Raw genomic sequence first — 13,851 nt, forward strand, 5'->3', positions numbered from 1 at the left:
AGAAACTGCTGATTCAGTACCCAGCCCTTGGTCTCTGGAAGCCCTGGGAACAAGCATCATGTGAGGAGGACAGGGCTCTGTCTGAGAGTCCCAGTGGACTGAGTTCCTTATGAGGAACAGATATGGGACAAGTCAAATGTACATGTTGGGGTAGGCGCCTGGTCCATACCAGAGTTCCAGGTAGTGCAGCCTGTGTAGGCCAGTGAGCTGCAGAAGCTCAGCAGAGTTGCTGAGGGTGGAGTGTGCCACACACACACACACACACACACACACACACATTGTTGGTAGACCAGGCTACAGGGCTCGGGTGTCCTTTCCTCATCTGGAGACTCAGAGCAGTGACACCAGGTAGCTGAGAGGCACAGGAGGCAGCGTCAGGAGCAAGGATCAGGAGTGGCTGTCTGCACGGTGGCTGCCGCTGTCATTGCAGAGCAGCGAGGACACACAAAAAGACGGTGCTTCCAAAACGGCAGAAAACACATAGGGGCCCAGGCCAACCCAGGCTCAGTGGAACTCCCCATCACCCCACTCAAATGCTCCCAACCCAGACTGGCACCAGCTAAAGCCACGCTCTTCTCCAGCTAGGGCCAAGGCGATGTGAACACTCCGCCTTCCCGAGTCCCTCTCAAGGCCACCCTCTCCCTCCTGAGTGATCTGGAGGCTATGTACATACTTGATACCTGACAAACAAATGCCTGAATAGGTCATTCCCAACTGGTCCCACTTCCCACCCCTGTGGCATCACGCTTTTTATGCTGTCCTGGGGTCCTGATGCAAGAACTGGCCCACAGACAGAAACCTTGTCATCACTTAGCCTTCCCATCCATAAAGGGGGATGATGGGTGAGCCCTCTTTGGCTGCTTCCTGGGGGTGTGGACTGAGACCATGGTGAAGATGATCAGGCAGCATGTGAACTGATCTGGTCTTGGTGTGGCCACTGTCAACTCCATCAGCACCATGTGACCTGATCTGGTCTTGGTGTGGCCACTGTCAACTCCATCAGCACCATGTGACCTGATCTGGTCTTGGTGTGGCCACTGTCAACTCCATCAGCACCATGTGACCTGATCTGGTCTTGGTGTGGCCACTGTCAACTCCATCAGCACCATGTGACCTGATCTGGTCTTGGTGTGGCCTCTGTCAACTTCATCAGCACCATGTGACCTGATCTGGTCTTGGTGTGGCCTCTGTCAACTTCATCAGCACCATGCTGCTGTCCCCACAACCGCCTCATCGCAGCAACCCCAGCATGGGCACCTGCATCATCCCTCCTCCTGGCCCCCAGTTGCCACCTCTAATTTCATCCAGGGTATACAGTGAACTGCATTTAATTGTTTTTCCTCAAGGAACAGAAATATCACTCAGAGTCAAGAAAGGCTAAAGAATTAAATGGAGAAAAACAGGAATATATTAAGCTTTTGGTTGGAAAAAATGCACACACAATCTCACACACCCATTCTCTACATTTTCACTGTGCACACACCCCTGCTCCCAGACACAGTGTGCTCAGGCACACACATACTCACAGACATCATCATGCACTCCCAGCAGGCATAAACATGTGTCCCCTCCTGCTCCCAGCCCTAGGACACCGGAGGTTGGAGAGACCTACAGCCAGTCTCTCCAGGCTACCTCGCTAATGCATCACAGCCAGACTAACCCCAGCTACAGAGGGGCATTCCCAGGACTCCATGAGCCATGCCTTGGGTGGGAGGTGGCTGTTAGACGATTCTGTTCTCCAGGACAGCCAGCCGCTTGCTCACGGCTTCCAGTGGGCGTGGAGTTAAGGGCAGAAGCAGACGGCCAGAGCTGTGAGTAATGACCTGACACCACTTCTGGATTCTCCCAGGAACTACATCCAGGACTTTCTCACTCCCTCCCTCACCACCAAAGCCCAGGGATACTCGGTGGGATCTTTTTCAGTCTTAGTCCCAGGAAACTCCTACCATGAGCTATCAGGGCTGGGTCTGCCTCTGAGTAAGCCTGTGCTTTACCATGTCACCAAGTGCCTGAGAAACAAGCCCACAAGCTCCATATTTGGAGAGCAGGTCCAGAATTATGTCTGTGTCCCATCCCTAGGACTTGGCTTGTGCCTCAGTTTCCCTGATGTGTGGGAACCTCTGAGTTTGATGAGATCCGTTACCAGGTAGGTGCCAGCCTTTCTCGACAGAATCCAGGCCTTAGCAGGAGGAAGCTGCCCCAAGCCTATGCCTAAAACCAGAGTGTCTGTGGTCACACCCCAGCATCCTGGCCCTCGATTCCCCCTCCCCAGCCCTGCCCTCCACAGCCTGAGCAAGGATATGCTTTCTGGTCAGGGCTTGCAGCAGATCCTCCACCTTGGCCTCAAATCTCACTATGGACTCACAAGAACATGGGTCTTCCTCTGCAGTGGAGAGAAGGGGGAGGGGACACTGCAGAGGATGGCAGGAAGGGCGGCCAGTCACTGCTGGGACTGACACATGAGAGGTTTGGGGGTGTGAGAGGGAATGGAGTCTGGGAGGACAGAAGGAAGAATAGCAGGAGGACATCAGGGGCTGTCGATAGTGCCCCCAGGAGTGATGAAGAGTGGACTGACAGGTTGAGTACCTGCTATGGGGGGATGCACAAGGCATCTTAGCTGGAAGCACATCTGAGCCTGACATCTGGAGTGTGTGTGTGTATGCGTGTGTGTGAGTGTGTGTGTGAGTGTGTGTGTGTGTGTGTTCCTGTGTGCGTGCACCTACTTGTGGAAGATATTGCCATGTATCTAGTTTTTTTGAGATGGAGTCCCACTTTGGCTTGAAGCTGACCAAGTAGGTTAGGTTGGCTGGCCAGCCTGTCTCTGTCTCCTTAGAAGTGGATTGCCAGCATGCCACACCTGGCTTTTTAAATGGATTCTTTATGTACGTGGGTGTTTTGCCAGCATGTGTGCACGCATACCACATCCATGCAATGTTCTCAGAGGCCAGAAGGGGGCGTCAGATCCCCTGGAACTGTAGTTACAAACAGTTGTGAGCCACCATGTGGGTGCTGGGAGTCCAAGCCAGCGCTCTTAACCACTGAACCATCTCTCCAGCCTTCTGGCTGTTTTGGTTTGGTTTTGGTTGATTTTTTAGTGGGTTTGGAGGCTAGAACTCAGGTCCTCATGTTTATAAAACTAGCACATTACCAACTATGTTTTTCCATTGCCCAGGAGCCCAGACTTTTCACCACAAGGATCAAACCATGGGCCAAGACATCAGGAGAGCCAGGAAGGCAGAAGGGTTCAATCCTAGCTCCAAGAAATCAGCAGTGGCCCCACCTCCTGCAGCCTTAGCTTTGCTGGCTACAAAACAGGATCATGATCTTCCTACCAAAAGGAGCAAATGACAGACCATGCAGAGCACTGAGAACAATGCCCGTCAAAGAGGAGGGGAAGTGTGTGTAGATCAGTAATGAGCCCTGCCACACTCAGATCCAGGGTGGTTCTGTCTCCCCCCTGCTCCCCCCTCCCCCCCCTCCACAGATCCCCTCCCTTGATGTCTCCTGGCCTCACTCACCCACACAGATTTTCTTCTGCAACTTCTTGCCAATCTGGTTGATGGTCTTGAAGTCCGCTGTGTAGAAGTAGTGGTCTGCCACCGGCTCAGAGGCGATTTCCCTCAGCTCGTCCTCCACAGCATTGCCCACGCCCACCGCAAACATCTTAAAGCCTGCCAGAGAAACCAAACACTGAAGGCTGGCCTCCAGGGTGGGCAGGCAGATAGCTCAGCCTCCTGAGGAATGCCTAGACTGCCTGCTCAAGACACGTCCTGGTGGCAGCTTCTGGAATTGCAGGCACAATGCCTCTATCAAGAACAAATAAATCAGCTATGTTGTCTGAGGTTCTGCTGTGTGTCCCTGTTCAGTGACATTTGTGCTGCGAGCATCATCTGGCCCTCAAAACATCTGTCTGGTGTTATTATTTTCCTCATTTAGTTAAAATGGTATAACTTATCTCAAAGTGGGGTTGTTTTCTAACAGTTGGTGCACTCTTGGGAACCAACATTCTGCTGGGAAGGCTGTGAGTCTCAGCAACAAAGGGACCACAGGACAAGCCACTCGGTCCTCCAGGGCCTCCGTTTTGTCCTCGGTATAAAAGAGAGTTGGCCTAACAAACACCTCCCTACTCAAGGTGATATGGGTTTAAAACATTAATCACAAGTCATGGAGCCAAGTTACAGTAGAACTGTGCCTACGGGTGTCCCTGGCCATGAGTGGGGTCTAGAAGCCAGGCAGGCAGCACATACCAAGGTCCTTGGCCTTCCTGGCAGCGTCATTAATGTAGTCCTGGCTCCGGCCATCAGTGAAGACAATGCCGACCTTCTGGGCTCCAGGTCTTGCCCCGCTGGACACAGTGAAGGAATTATCTATGAGATACTTAAGGGCAGCACCGGTCATGGTGCCCTTCTCCATGTAGGACATGTTCCTCACAGCCGCCTTGATGTCCTTCTTGGTGTGAAAGCGGCCTAGCGGGAACTCCTGGCGAACAGAGCTTGAGTACTGTACCAGCCCTACCTGGGCCAGCCTGTCTGACACATCCAGTGTGTCCACAATCTGGTTGATGAACTTCTTCACCAGCTCAAAGTTCTCAGGCCGCACGCTCTTGGACCCATCAATGAGGAACACCAAGTCAGTGGCTGAGCCACTGCTGCCGCCACTGCAGACTGAGGAGAGTACAGTGACAAGGTGATGAAGTCGGAGGACACAGCCAGACAGTCCCGCCATCAGCTGGGCACTCAGCCATGTGCCACCCTCTTTGTATCTCAGGATTCCCTCTACAAAGCCAGAGTTCCTGGCCCCGTTTTACAGTATCAGAAACACCTGGTGAATCACATGCCCAAAACTGGTGACACCTGGGGCTGGAGAGGTGGCTCGGAGGTTAAGAGCACTGCCTGCTCTTCCAAAGGTCCTGAGTTCAATTCCCAACAACCACATGGTGGCTCACAACCATCGGTATTGAGATCTGGTGCCCTCCTCTGGCCTGCAGGCACACACGCAGGCAGAACACTGTATACATAATAGATAAATCTTAAATTAAAAAAAAAAAAACTGGCCGGGCGTTGGTGGCGCACGCCTTTAATCCCAGCACTCGGGAGGCAGAGACAGGCGGATCACTGTGAGTTCGAGACTAGCCTGGTCTACCGAGTGAGTTCCAGGACAGGCTCCAAAACAATACAGAGAAACCCTGTCTCGAAAAAACAAAAAACAATAAATAAATATATAAATAAAAAAATTTTTAAAAACTGGTAACACCAAGATTTCACCTTAGGCAGTATCTGTGCCTCTCCCCACCTCAACCCACCCTACCTAGTGTGATGATGAGAAAGTCAGAGGTTGGGGAAAAAAACCTCCCATAGTTAGCAGACTCTAGAAGGCATTTGTCTATTTTGTAGTGTGGTCCAGAAGTAGAGAGCACGATGCCTCAGATGGCTCTCCATCTCCCACCTCCCTCCCCGGGTTGCCCAGGGTCCATCCACTGACCATTGCAGGTCTTGCCATCACTGTTCAGCGTGAAGCCCTCATGGCAGGCACAGGTGTAGGAGCCTGGAGAGCTGATGCACACCTGCTCACAATCGTGGTCCCCTGTGGCACACAGGTCTGACACCACTGGGGAGACAAGGGAAGGCTCACATAGCACACTTACAAATGCTTGCACATCTCAGTCAAAATGCTCCTCCCTGGCCATGGAGACTGGCCCCTGGCAGTTTCCAGGAAACTGAGACATGTGCATCCCAAACTGAATAGACTCCAGATCCCACACACTCAACCCAGGGTGGAATTGCTTAGCCAGATGAAATCCCAAAGAAGATAATGCTGCTAGCAGAACCCAAAGGCCCCTGCCACGGTAGAGGCCATGGGAGCAGGGACTCTTGTATGTTCTCCCACAATAAAAAGTCTGTTGCATGCTGGGAGCTAGTGTTGTACCTTGCATGATCCACTCAACCCTCACAGTAAGGGGAAAGAACCCGCCCCAGCCTCATCCCTGGTCCAACTCTGCCCTCTGACCAATCACATCCCCCAAGAAATCCTCACACAAAGGCCCATCTCCCCTCCACAAAGGACTCCAAACCTTCCCAGGCCCCCGGACTCTCCTGCATCATGGAAATCTTTGATGCCAAGACCTACCAGGCAGGTTGTGTTTTTTGTTTTGATGTTTTGTGTTTTAATGCTCCCCTATAAAAAGGCTCCTGAACTGCTGGCTGGGGACCTTACAGAATCTGATACCCCCTAGTCCCGCCTCAGTCTATTCTGAGTTTCAGTCCTAAGTCATGGAGGCTTTACTCTTGACCTCACTGATGCTAACAGTCCTTGACACTACCCAGCCTGGCTCTCTGATCTCACCTGTCCCTAGCTTGTCACCCTGCCCCAGTCCCACCCCTAGGACTAGCCCCTCCCAACACCCACTCCTACTGTGTTCTGCCCCCGGACCTGCCCTCCCATGCTTATTCTGTCTCCACCCTTGCTTCACCCCAACTCCACCATCCCAGACCAGACTCTTGAGATCGGCTCGAATTGGTCCCGTGGTCTCCACAGTTAGCAAACCCCAGTATTAACGCTTAACCCTTCTTCAAGCCAACCTCTCTGTCCAGGCCCCGCCCCCAGGCCTGCGAGGCCCCTCCCCTCCCGGCCGCGCACCGCAGAAGGCCTCCTGGAACTTCTTGGCCAGCTTCTCGATGACATTGTAACTCTCCACGTAATCCACGTGTTCGTCCTGCGGCTCGCTGGCGATCTGTCGCAGCGTGGCCTTGTCCACGCGGCCCACGCCGATAGCGAACAGCTCGATGCCACTGGCCCGCGCGCGCGCAGACACATCCCGCACGCTGTCCTGGGGTCTCCCATCAGTCACCACGATGACAACCTACACGCGGGGGCATGTGAGGACCGGCTCCAGCAAACCCTCAAGGCAGAGGAGCCGGAGGTCTGAGGGGCACCGGAATTTGGCCAGGGGCACAGGGCTGGTAGCAGCCAGCACACACACAAAGACAGAGATCCCACTAGCCACAGGCTCTACAGACTTTTTCTGACTGCGGAAGATGGGAAGATGAGGGTTGAGGTGTCTCCCTTCTGAATCCAGCCTTTGGAGCCTCCTCCATCAGGCAGGAAGCTCTGGGGTCCCGGTGTCTTGAGTCTCTCAGGAACTCTGCAAACAGGGTCATGTGTGTGACCGTGGCCTCTGGTCCCCCTGAGGTCCCTGTGGTCAACGTGGGTGAAATTGCCCAGGCAAGGAACTAACCCCGTGCAGTTCTGCATAATGACCACCAGAGGGAAGCCGAGGATAACGAATGAAGATGGGGCGCCTCCAGGATGTAGCTATTACTTTGGGCCCAAAGGAAGGTCAACCCCCAAAATCTAGAAAACCAACCCATTGACAAAAATGCCCTTTTGTCCTCCGCTACCCAGGATAGCACCTACCCCTTAGAAGGAAGAAAAGACTGCCGGCTGATCCCCCACCCCCAGTCCTTTGCTGGGTACCCAAGGAAGACAAGCCTCCAGTCTGGCAGTGTCAGAGTGTCTGGCTGTAAATTAGTTGGGACAGGCCTAGGCCAGAAGTGGGGCTCCTTCCCTGAGGTCTTTGCTTACCCAGGGTCTCTGCCTCTGTGGAAAGGCATGGGGCCCGGGTGAGTGAGATGACTCACCAGCAGGAGCCCCAAAGGAACAACCACTATTTTAGAACCATCACATAGTCCCCTGGGAAGTGATTCTGCACATTCCTCCCCTCGGGGACCTAGCTGTGATTCTGAGTTGTCACACTCCACCCAACCCCCTGTGGTTTCTAGTTTCTGAGATACTGCCCAGCCTTGAGACTTCTAAAGACCCACCAGGTGTCCAGCCCCAGAAGCCCCCCTGTGACCTGCTGGGGGAGTGTTGTCCTCATCTGGCCACTCAGGCCACTAGTTTGATCTAGGGGGACCAGTTTACCCTAGAGATGGGCAGGCTGCAAGCGACATAGCTCACCGTCTCTCTCCATCAGCATCACCCGGAGCTACCCCATCCTCTAAGCACGGCCATCAGCCCCAGCCCCTGTACCTCATGCTAAACCATTGGAACAACTCTACAGACTAGACTAATAGCTGTCTGGTGTCATTTCTCCGGGGACGGGGATGGCTGGAATTGTGTATCAAGGCCATTGAACACTGCTGCCAAATAGAATTTGGACACATTGCTGGAACTTTCTGTACCCTGTTTTCTGTGTGTGAAATGGGACTATCAGCTTTAGGCATTGATCTAAAGTAAGCAAGAAAATGGGGGTACAGAAAGGAACGAGAAAGGACCAGGGCCGACCAAGGGCAGGGAAATAGTGACTTCCCAGGCCAACAAGAGTTGAGGAGGGGACATACTCAAGGAAGGGACAGTGTGGGTAGGTAGCCTGTGTGCGGCTGGGCATGCTCCTGGAGCCCTCTGAGATGGTGACTTGGGGGACTGTCTCACTTTCCCAAGCACAGGCTTGCAAAGCACACTGGTGCATGTGGGGCATGCTGGGTAATGCTGGGTACCAGGCACCTTACTGAGCCAAGCTGCAAGAGAGGTCATCAGTACTCCGTTTCATAGGTGGGGAAACTGAGGCATCCCCAGAGCATAAGCACCTGGCCTGCCTTTCTCCACTTCTAGGAAGATCCCAACTTTATATCTGCCCTGCCTCAGAGACTCCAGGCAACGCTCTGAACAGAGACCTGAAAATCCCCTAGGGCATCAGCTCTGATTCCTGCTCCAATCAACCAGTGCTCCATACCTTGCTGATGTCGGGGGATCTGGTGCGCCCACCCTCGGCATCACTCAAGGCCTTGGTGATGGCGAATTGTAGGGCCAGGCCAGTCATGGTGCCTGTGGACAGCGGCTGGATGCGGCGCACAGCTTGCAGCAGCGAGGCCTTGGAGCCGTGGGCCCGAAGTGGGAACTCAGGCTTGACAGTGCTAGCATAGTTGACCAAGCCCACCCGTGTGGCATTGGGCCCCACATCCAGTGACTCAATGACCTGAGACAGGAACACCTTCACCTTCTCAAACTCCACGGGTCTCACGCTTCGAGAACTATCAACAACAAACACCAGGTCAGTGGGTCGTGTCCGGCAGAGGTGCCCTGGGAGGGGCAGGAGAGAGAAAGCAGAAGAAGAAGCAAATGTCAGAGGAGTGGCCTGGACCTCCAGAGAGCACAGGGTGGGCCTCCGTAGTCCAGCTAGATCCTCAGCTCAGTGGGTAGTCTCAGGCAAGCGGCTCAACCCGTGGGGAGAAAGATGGGAGACCCCTCAGGTCTCAGTGCCTCTTGAGCCTTCCTCATCTGAGCAGCTGGCTGATGGCCTCTTCACAGGATCCTCCAAGAACAAGCAAAGGGGTGTGGAGGCCGGCGGGACCTGCTGGCAGAGCGTTAGGCAGGAGGACACTGAGGGGCCTCCTGGATGGGCACCTCCTTAAGAGCCAACAGGGTACCCATGTGCACAGCCTCTTTTCGTCAGCAAATTTGGAGCCACTTCCCTCCCAGGACAGGGAAAGAGCAGGAATTCCTGGTGCCACCTTGTCATCCTAGCCAGATGGCTCAAGACAACCCCTGGACTGGGTTCCTCCAGACCCCAAGCCAGCACCAGTGACTGGGGGAACGCCAGTGGTGGGGGGAGGCAGATCTGGATTCAGTCCCTGGCTTAGCTGCTCTGTGATCCCAGGGCAGGGGCAGCACCTTTTGAACCTTATTTCCCATCTGTGTGGAGGGACAAAGCTGAGAACCAGATGTCTTGGTCCTGCAGCCGAGATGGGCTCTGTGACACATTGTCCTGCCCAGCCCCTGCCACACAGAAACAAGCACATCCCCAGTGGACACAAAGGACCAGAAAATGAAAGTTGTGCCGCGGGTTCCACAACTCACAGCCTGCTCCCTGTCAGCTCAGCCTCCAAATGGGTGAACTGGGCTCCAGAGACAGACAGAGGTGGCCATATCGCAGACTCAGGACCTGACCCCTTTTGGCTCTGGGGCTATCTCAATACAAGCTGAGGCAGGTCCTCCTCCTACAGCCTCAGTTTCCCCATCTGCACTGGAGTGGCTGCGCATCTGAGGGCTGCCAGAGCACAGACCCTGAAAGCTCAGCCCCGAGAGGACTGACGGAAGCTGAACAGACAGATGGTCTCCACGTCTGCACTCAGAGTCCTGGGCCTGGCTCCGCTCCCCACTCCACCTGGCCCTTTGGAGGTTCCTGGCCCCTGCAGCATGTGTGGCCCTGGGTGTCACCTGCCCCAGCCCTCACTAACACCATTATCTCCATGCCCTCCTTGCACCGACACCCCCAAACCCTGATTCCCATTTAGCCTTCATCTGTGTGCAGCTCCTCACGTCATTTGTCAAGGGTCACGGATCCAGTGTCCCCATCATCCATGGTCCCCTTACCTCTGGACTGAGAGACAAGGCCAAGGCTATCAGGGACCTGTAGCAGCAGCAGCAAGCTACAGAGTGCAAAGACTGAGCCAGAGGTGACTTTCATGGTTGCGGCAACGGGGACACCAGTGGCACACCAGAGGAGCCAGAAGAAGCTGCCTTATCAACCCACCGGGCAGGGGACAGCACCCCTGCCCCAACCCCCAGGGGCGGGGCCAGGCTGAATGGAGGTGTGTGTGCCTGGAGAGGGAGGGTGGGAGCAGTTGGCCACAAGAGCCCCTTTGCCTGCAGAAGCAGCTCAAGCCACAGCTGGAATTCAGGAAATCTCAGGTGGGTGGGGGAGGTTGCTTTGGCCAGAGCCTGAGCTGACTTGGACCTACCACCCAGGGACACTTGAGTCCATTGGACTGCAGCCCTAGCCCTGCACTGCCCCCTCATTCCACACCTACGTCTTTCCCACCCACAGCCCCAAGCCCAGTTTCCTCACAGACATGCTTCCCAGTCTCTTCTCCCCAAACCTTCTCCTCCAGCTGTGCCAGTTCTCCCCATCTGCCCACACTAAGTCCATCCTAACGCCCAGGTCTTAACTGCTAGCACGACCATGTTTAGCCTGTGCAAGGCAGCTGGGGTGGGGGCAAGGGGGATAATGGGTACAGGTAGATACGGATGCCAGATCATCGGCTGGTGTGACCTTGGACAGCTCGCTGCACCCCTCTGTGCCTCATCCCTCTTCTGGGAGTAGGGACAGTGCCGGTGCTGCTGCAGAGCTAGCTAGGGAGGCTGTGGGATTATCTGAAGTATCTTTGTTAATCCTCATAACAAAGCCAGCCCTGTGGGATCACACGGGGAAGGAAGACAGGAGGATTTGCCACTGTGCACTGTCATCTCATTCTGGAAGGGAAGGGTACAGACTGGTTTAAAGAAGATCCTCGGGCACAGCCGACAGCGACCATGGCATCATCCCTCACACGGTCTTGATGCTCACACTTGTCACTCTCCTATGTGTGTGTGTGCCCACAAACTTGTCAGGCAGTCTATCAGTCACTTGCCAGGTGCCAAAACTGAGGCCCAAAGAGGTTCGATGACTAGCCAGAAGTTACCCAGCCAGTTCAAGGGCAGAATCAAGACATCTTCCCCTTTGTGGCTGTGTTAAAAATAAAATTGCTCCCTTTGCCTTTGCCCATTTTGGTTTCATCTGTCCTAGGTCTCCTACACCTCTGCATACCCAGAGCTCTCTGGGTTACTGACCCCTCCCTTGTCCCCAGGTCTCAGCCCTCTGCAAACCCAGAGGCCTCTGGGCTGCTAACACCTTCCTTCCACTGCTTGGGGATGGGTGGGGCGCTCTTCTCCAGAGTGGCTGCACAGTCCCCAGAAACTGCAGCAGATACCCTGCCTCCCAAACCACACTGCGTGGCTGTCCTTGCCACCCCAGCATGAGGGTCCTTTCTCAGTTCCCTTCCCATCCCTGAGCTCAGGGACTGAGGGAGTTTGTCAACGTGTGTAGTGATGAATGGGGTCCCATCTAGGTCACATGAGGGGCAGCAATGGTGGCCTCAGTGAGAGGTGCATGCTTGGGCTCTTGGCAGGGTGGACAGGGAGAGTCTGAGCCAGCACCCGTCCTGTGGCTCGGGGGACAAAGCCTGCTGCTGGGCCCAGCTGGGCCCATGAAACCGGCCTTTCAGCTCCCTTCTGAATGGCCAGTCTGTGCCCCCAGGAGCAGCACAGGCGCCTTCTCTGTGTCGCCCCTCCAGTTAGCAGAGTCCCAAAATATGCCACAGGTAGGCTTTCAGGAACCGTGTTGGTCGCAGAGAGAAGGGAGGCTTTCACATTCCACCATGGGGCCGACAGCTGGGGGCACCTGGAAGTTCAGCGCATACATTGAGGAAAGAAAAAGAAATATTTGTGTTTTTAAAATGTGAAACATTTTCCCTGTCCTCAAAAGCAGGAACTCTGTGTGCTCCATCTCCATGTCCTAACAGCCTCCCAGAAGTCTAAGGTGCCCAGGGTGGCTCAGCAGGGAGAGTGCTTGCCACTGCCAAAGTACGACTCAAGACTCACAGAGTGGCTTCCAGCTTACAGCAATCCCCCTGCCTCAGCTTTCCAATTCCGGAGCTCACAGGTGCGAGCCACCACATTCAGAGTTATCTAATCTGCATGTGTGTGCCCACATGTGTTTGTGTATATTGCGTGTGTCTGTGTCTCTGTGTGTGTGTGTGTGTGTGTGTGTAAGATCAAATCCAACCTCAAGTGTCCTTCCTCTATCAAGCCTCAAGCTCCACCTTAGTTTTTGAGACTGGGTGTGGTGATTTGAATAAGAATGGCCGCTACAGGTTCTCTCTCCCTCCCTCCCTCTCCCTCTCTCTCCCTCTCTCTCCCTCTCTCTCTCTCTCTCTCTCTCTCTCTCTCTCTCTCTCTCTCTCTCTCTCTCTCCTTTCCTGCAGGTCAGGAAATAGCTCTTAAGGACTTCAACACCTTGTGTGCCATGTTAACGATGTTAGTGGACTACAAGTGAAACTGTAAGCAGCCCCCGTTAAATGCTTTCTTTTGTATGAGCTGCCTTGGCCACAGCATCGCTTCACAGCCATAGAACAGTGACTAAGACACAGGGTCTCTCAGTGAACCTGGAGCTCACAACCCAGCTAGGCTGGCTGAGCACCTGTCTCTACAGTCTCCCCCTCAGTCCTGGGGTTACAGGTACCCATCACTGTGCCTAACTTTTACATGGGTGCTGGGAATTCGAACTCGGATCCTCACACTTGCATATCAAGCACTATACCCACTGAGCCACCTCCAGCGTGTATAACCTCTATAACTCCTCCACCTCCCACCTCTGTAACTCTGAACCAGCTCATAGTTTAGAACTCCCTCCTCCTAATAAAATGATAGCCATGAAATAGCGGGTTTGAGGTGCAGTTTGTGTGTTTACTCCATTCATATAAATTCAGACCGGTTACATCTAGCTTCTCATTTGCATATCCCCATCTAACGCTGTGCCGTGGCCTGGCAGGCGGGTGTGCAGGGATCCTGGCTAGAAGGAAACAGTTGAGAATTGCATAGAGCTGGACTTGATGCCCTGTGCATCCACTGTGGTGGCTTCCAGAGACTCCACCTCCCTCATCCTTCTGGAAAGTGGAGCCTGCCATAGGCCGTGAGAAGGAAGCACGCTGAAGGCTAAGCAGATGCTTGTTTTTTTTGTTCGTTTTGTTTTTTGTTTTTTTGTTTTTTTGTTTTTTCAGTACCTTCTTGTATCTGTCAGGGAAATGAGGATGCAGTGACAAGCACGGCCAGGATCATGGTGGCTTGGCACAGGCTTTGTCCCTGAAAGGCCTGCCCCATGCTGCTCATGGTGGTAGCCTACTAAACCCAAGTTCTATCCCCAGACACCTGGCACAGGTCTTGGCAAGGAGCACAGGCCACCCGTCTTCCTGAAGACCCAGCTTGGGTACACAGGAAGTGGCAAACGGGCTCAGCCACTCTCTGTCATGGCTAACA

At 54.1% G+C, this 13,851-nt stretch overlaps 1 protein-coding gene across 1 annotated transcript; it reads right to left on the reverse strand.

Moving 5' to 3' along the window:
• Positions 1-1,385: 1,385 nt before the first annotated feature.
• On the reverse strand, positions 1,386-10,531 carry Matn1 (matrilin 1). The gene is made up of 8 exons (XM_040756492.1): positions 10,372-10,531; positions 8,732-9,078; positions 6,637-6,859; positions 5,482-5,607; positions 4,248-4,664; positions 3,519-3,671; positions 2,303-2,383; positions 1,386-1,771 (listed from the first exon to the last, which is right to left on the reverse strand). Exons 1-8 carry the CDS (start codon positions 10,463-10,465, stop codon positions 1,722-1,724), a joined length of 1,491 nt encoding a protein of 496 aa, XP_040612426.1. The 5' UTR covers positions 10,466-10,531; the 3' UTR covers positions 1,386-1,721.
• Positions 10,532-13,851: the final 3,320 nt, after the last annotated feature.

Source organism: Mesocricetus auratus, unplaced genomic scaffold (assembly GCF_017639785.1).
Source record: "Mesocricetus auratus isolate SY011 unplaced genomic scaffold, BCM_Maur_2.0 Super-Scaffold_100014, whole genome shotgun sequence".
Taxonomy (NCBI): Eukaryota; Metazoa; Chordata; class Mammalia; order Rodentia; family Cricetidae; genus Mesocricetus; species Mesocricetus auratus.

Bases quoted from the DNA above. Each gene is read 5' to 3' on its own strand.
- Matn1 (XM_040756492.1), bottom strand. From the start codon at position 10,465: ATGAAAGTCACCTCTGGCTCAGTCTTTGCACTCTGTAGCTTGCTGCTG. The intron at 6,860-8,731 runs GTATGGAGCACT...CCCCGCGTGTAG, and splicing joins GATCCCCCGACATCAGCAAG to GTTGTCATCGTGGTGACTGA. The intron at 1,772-2,302 runs ATATCCTTGCTC...CTCCACGCCCAC, and splicing joins GCAAGCCCTGACCAGAAAGC to TGGAAGCCGTGAGCAAGCGG.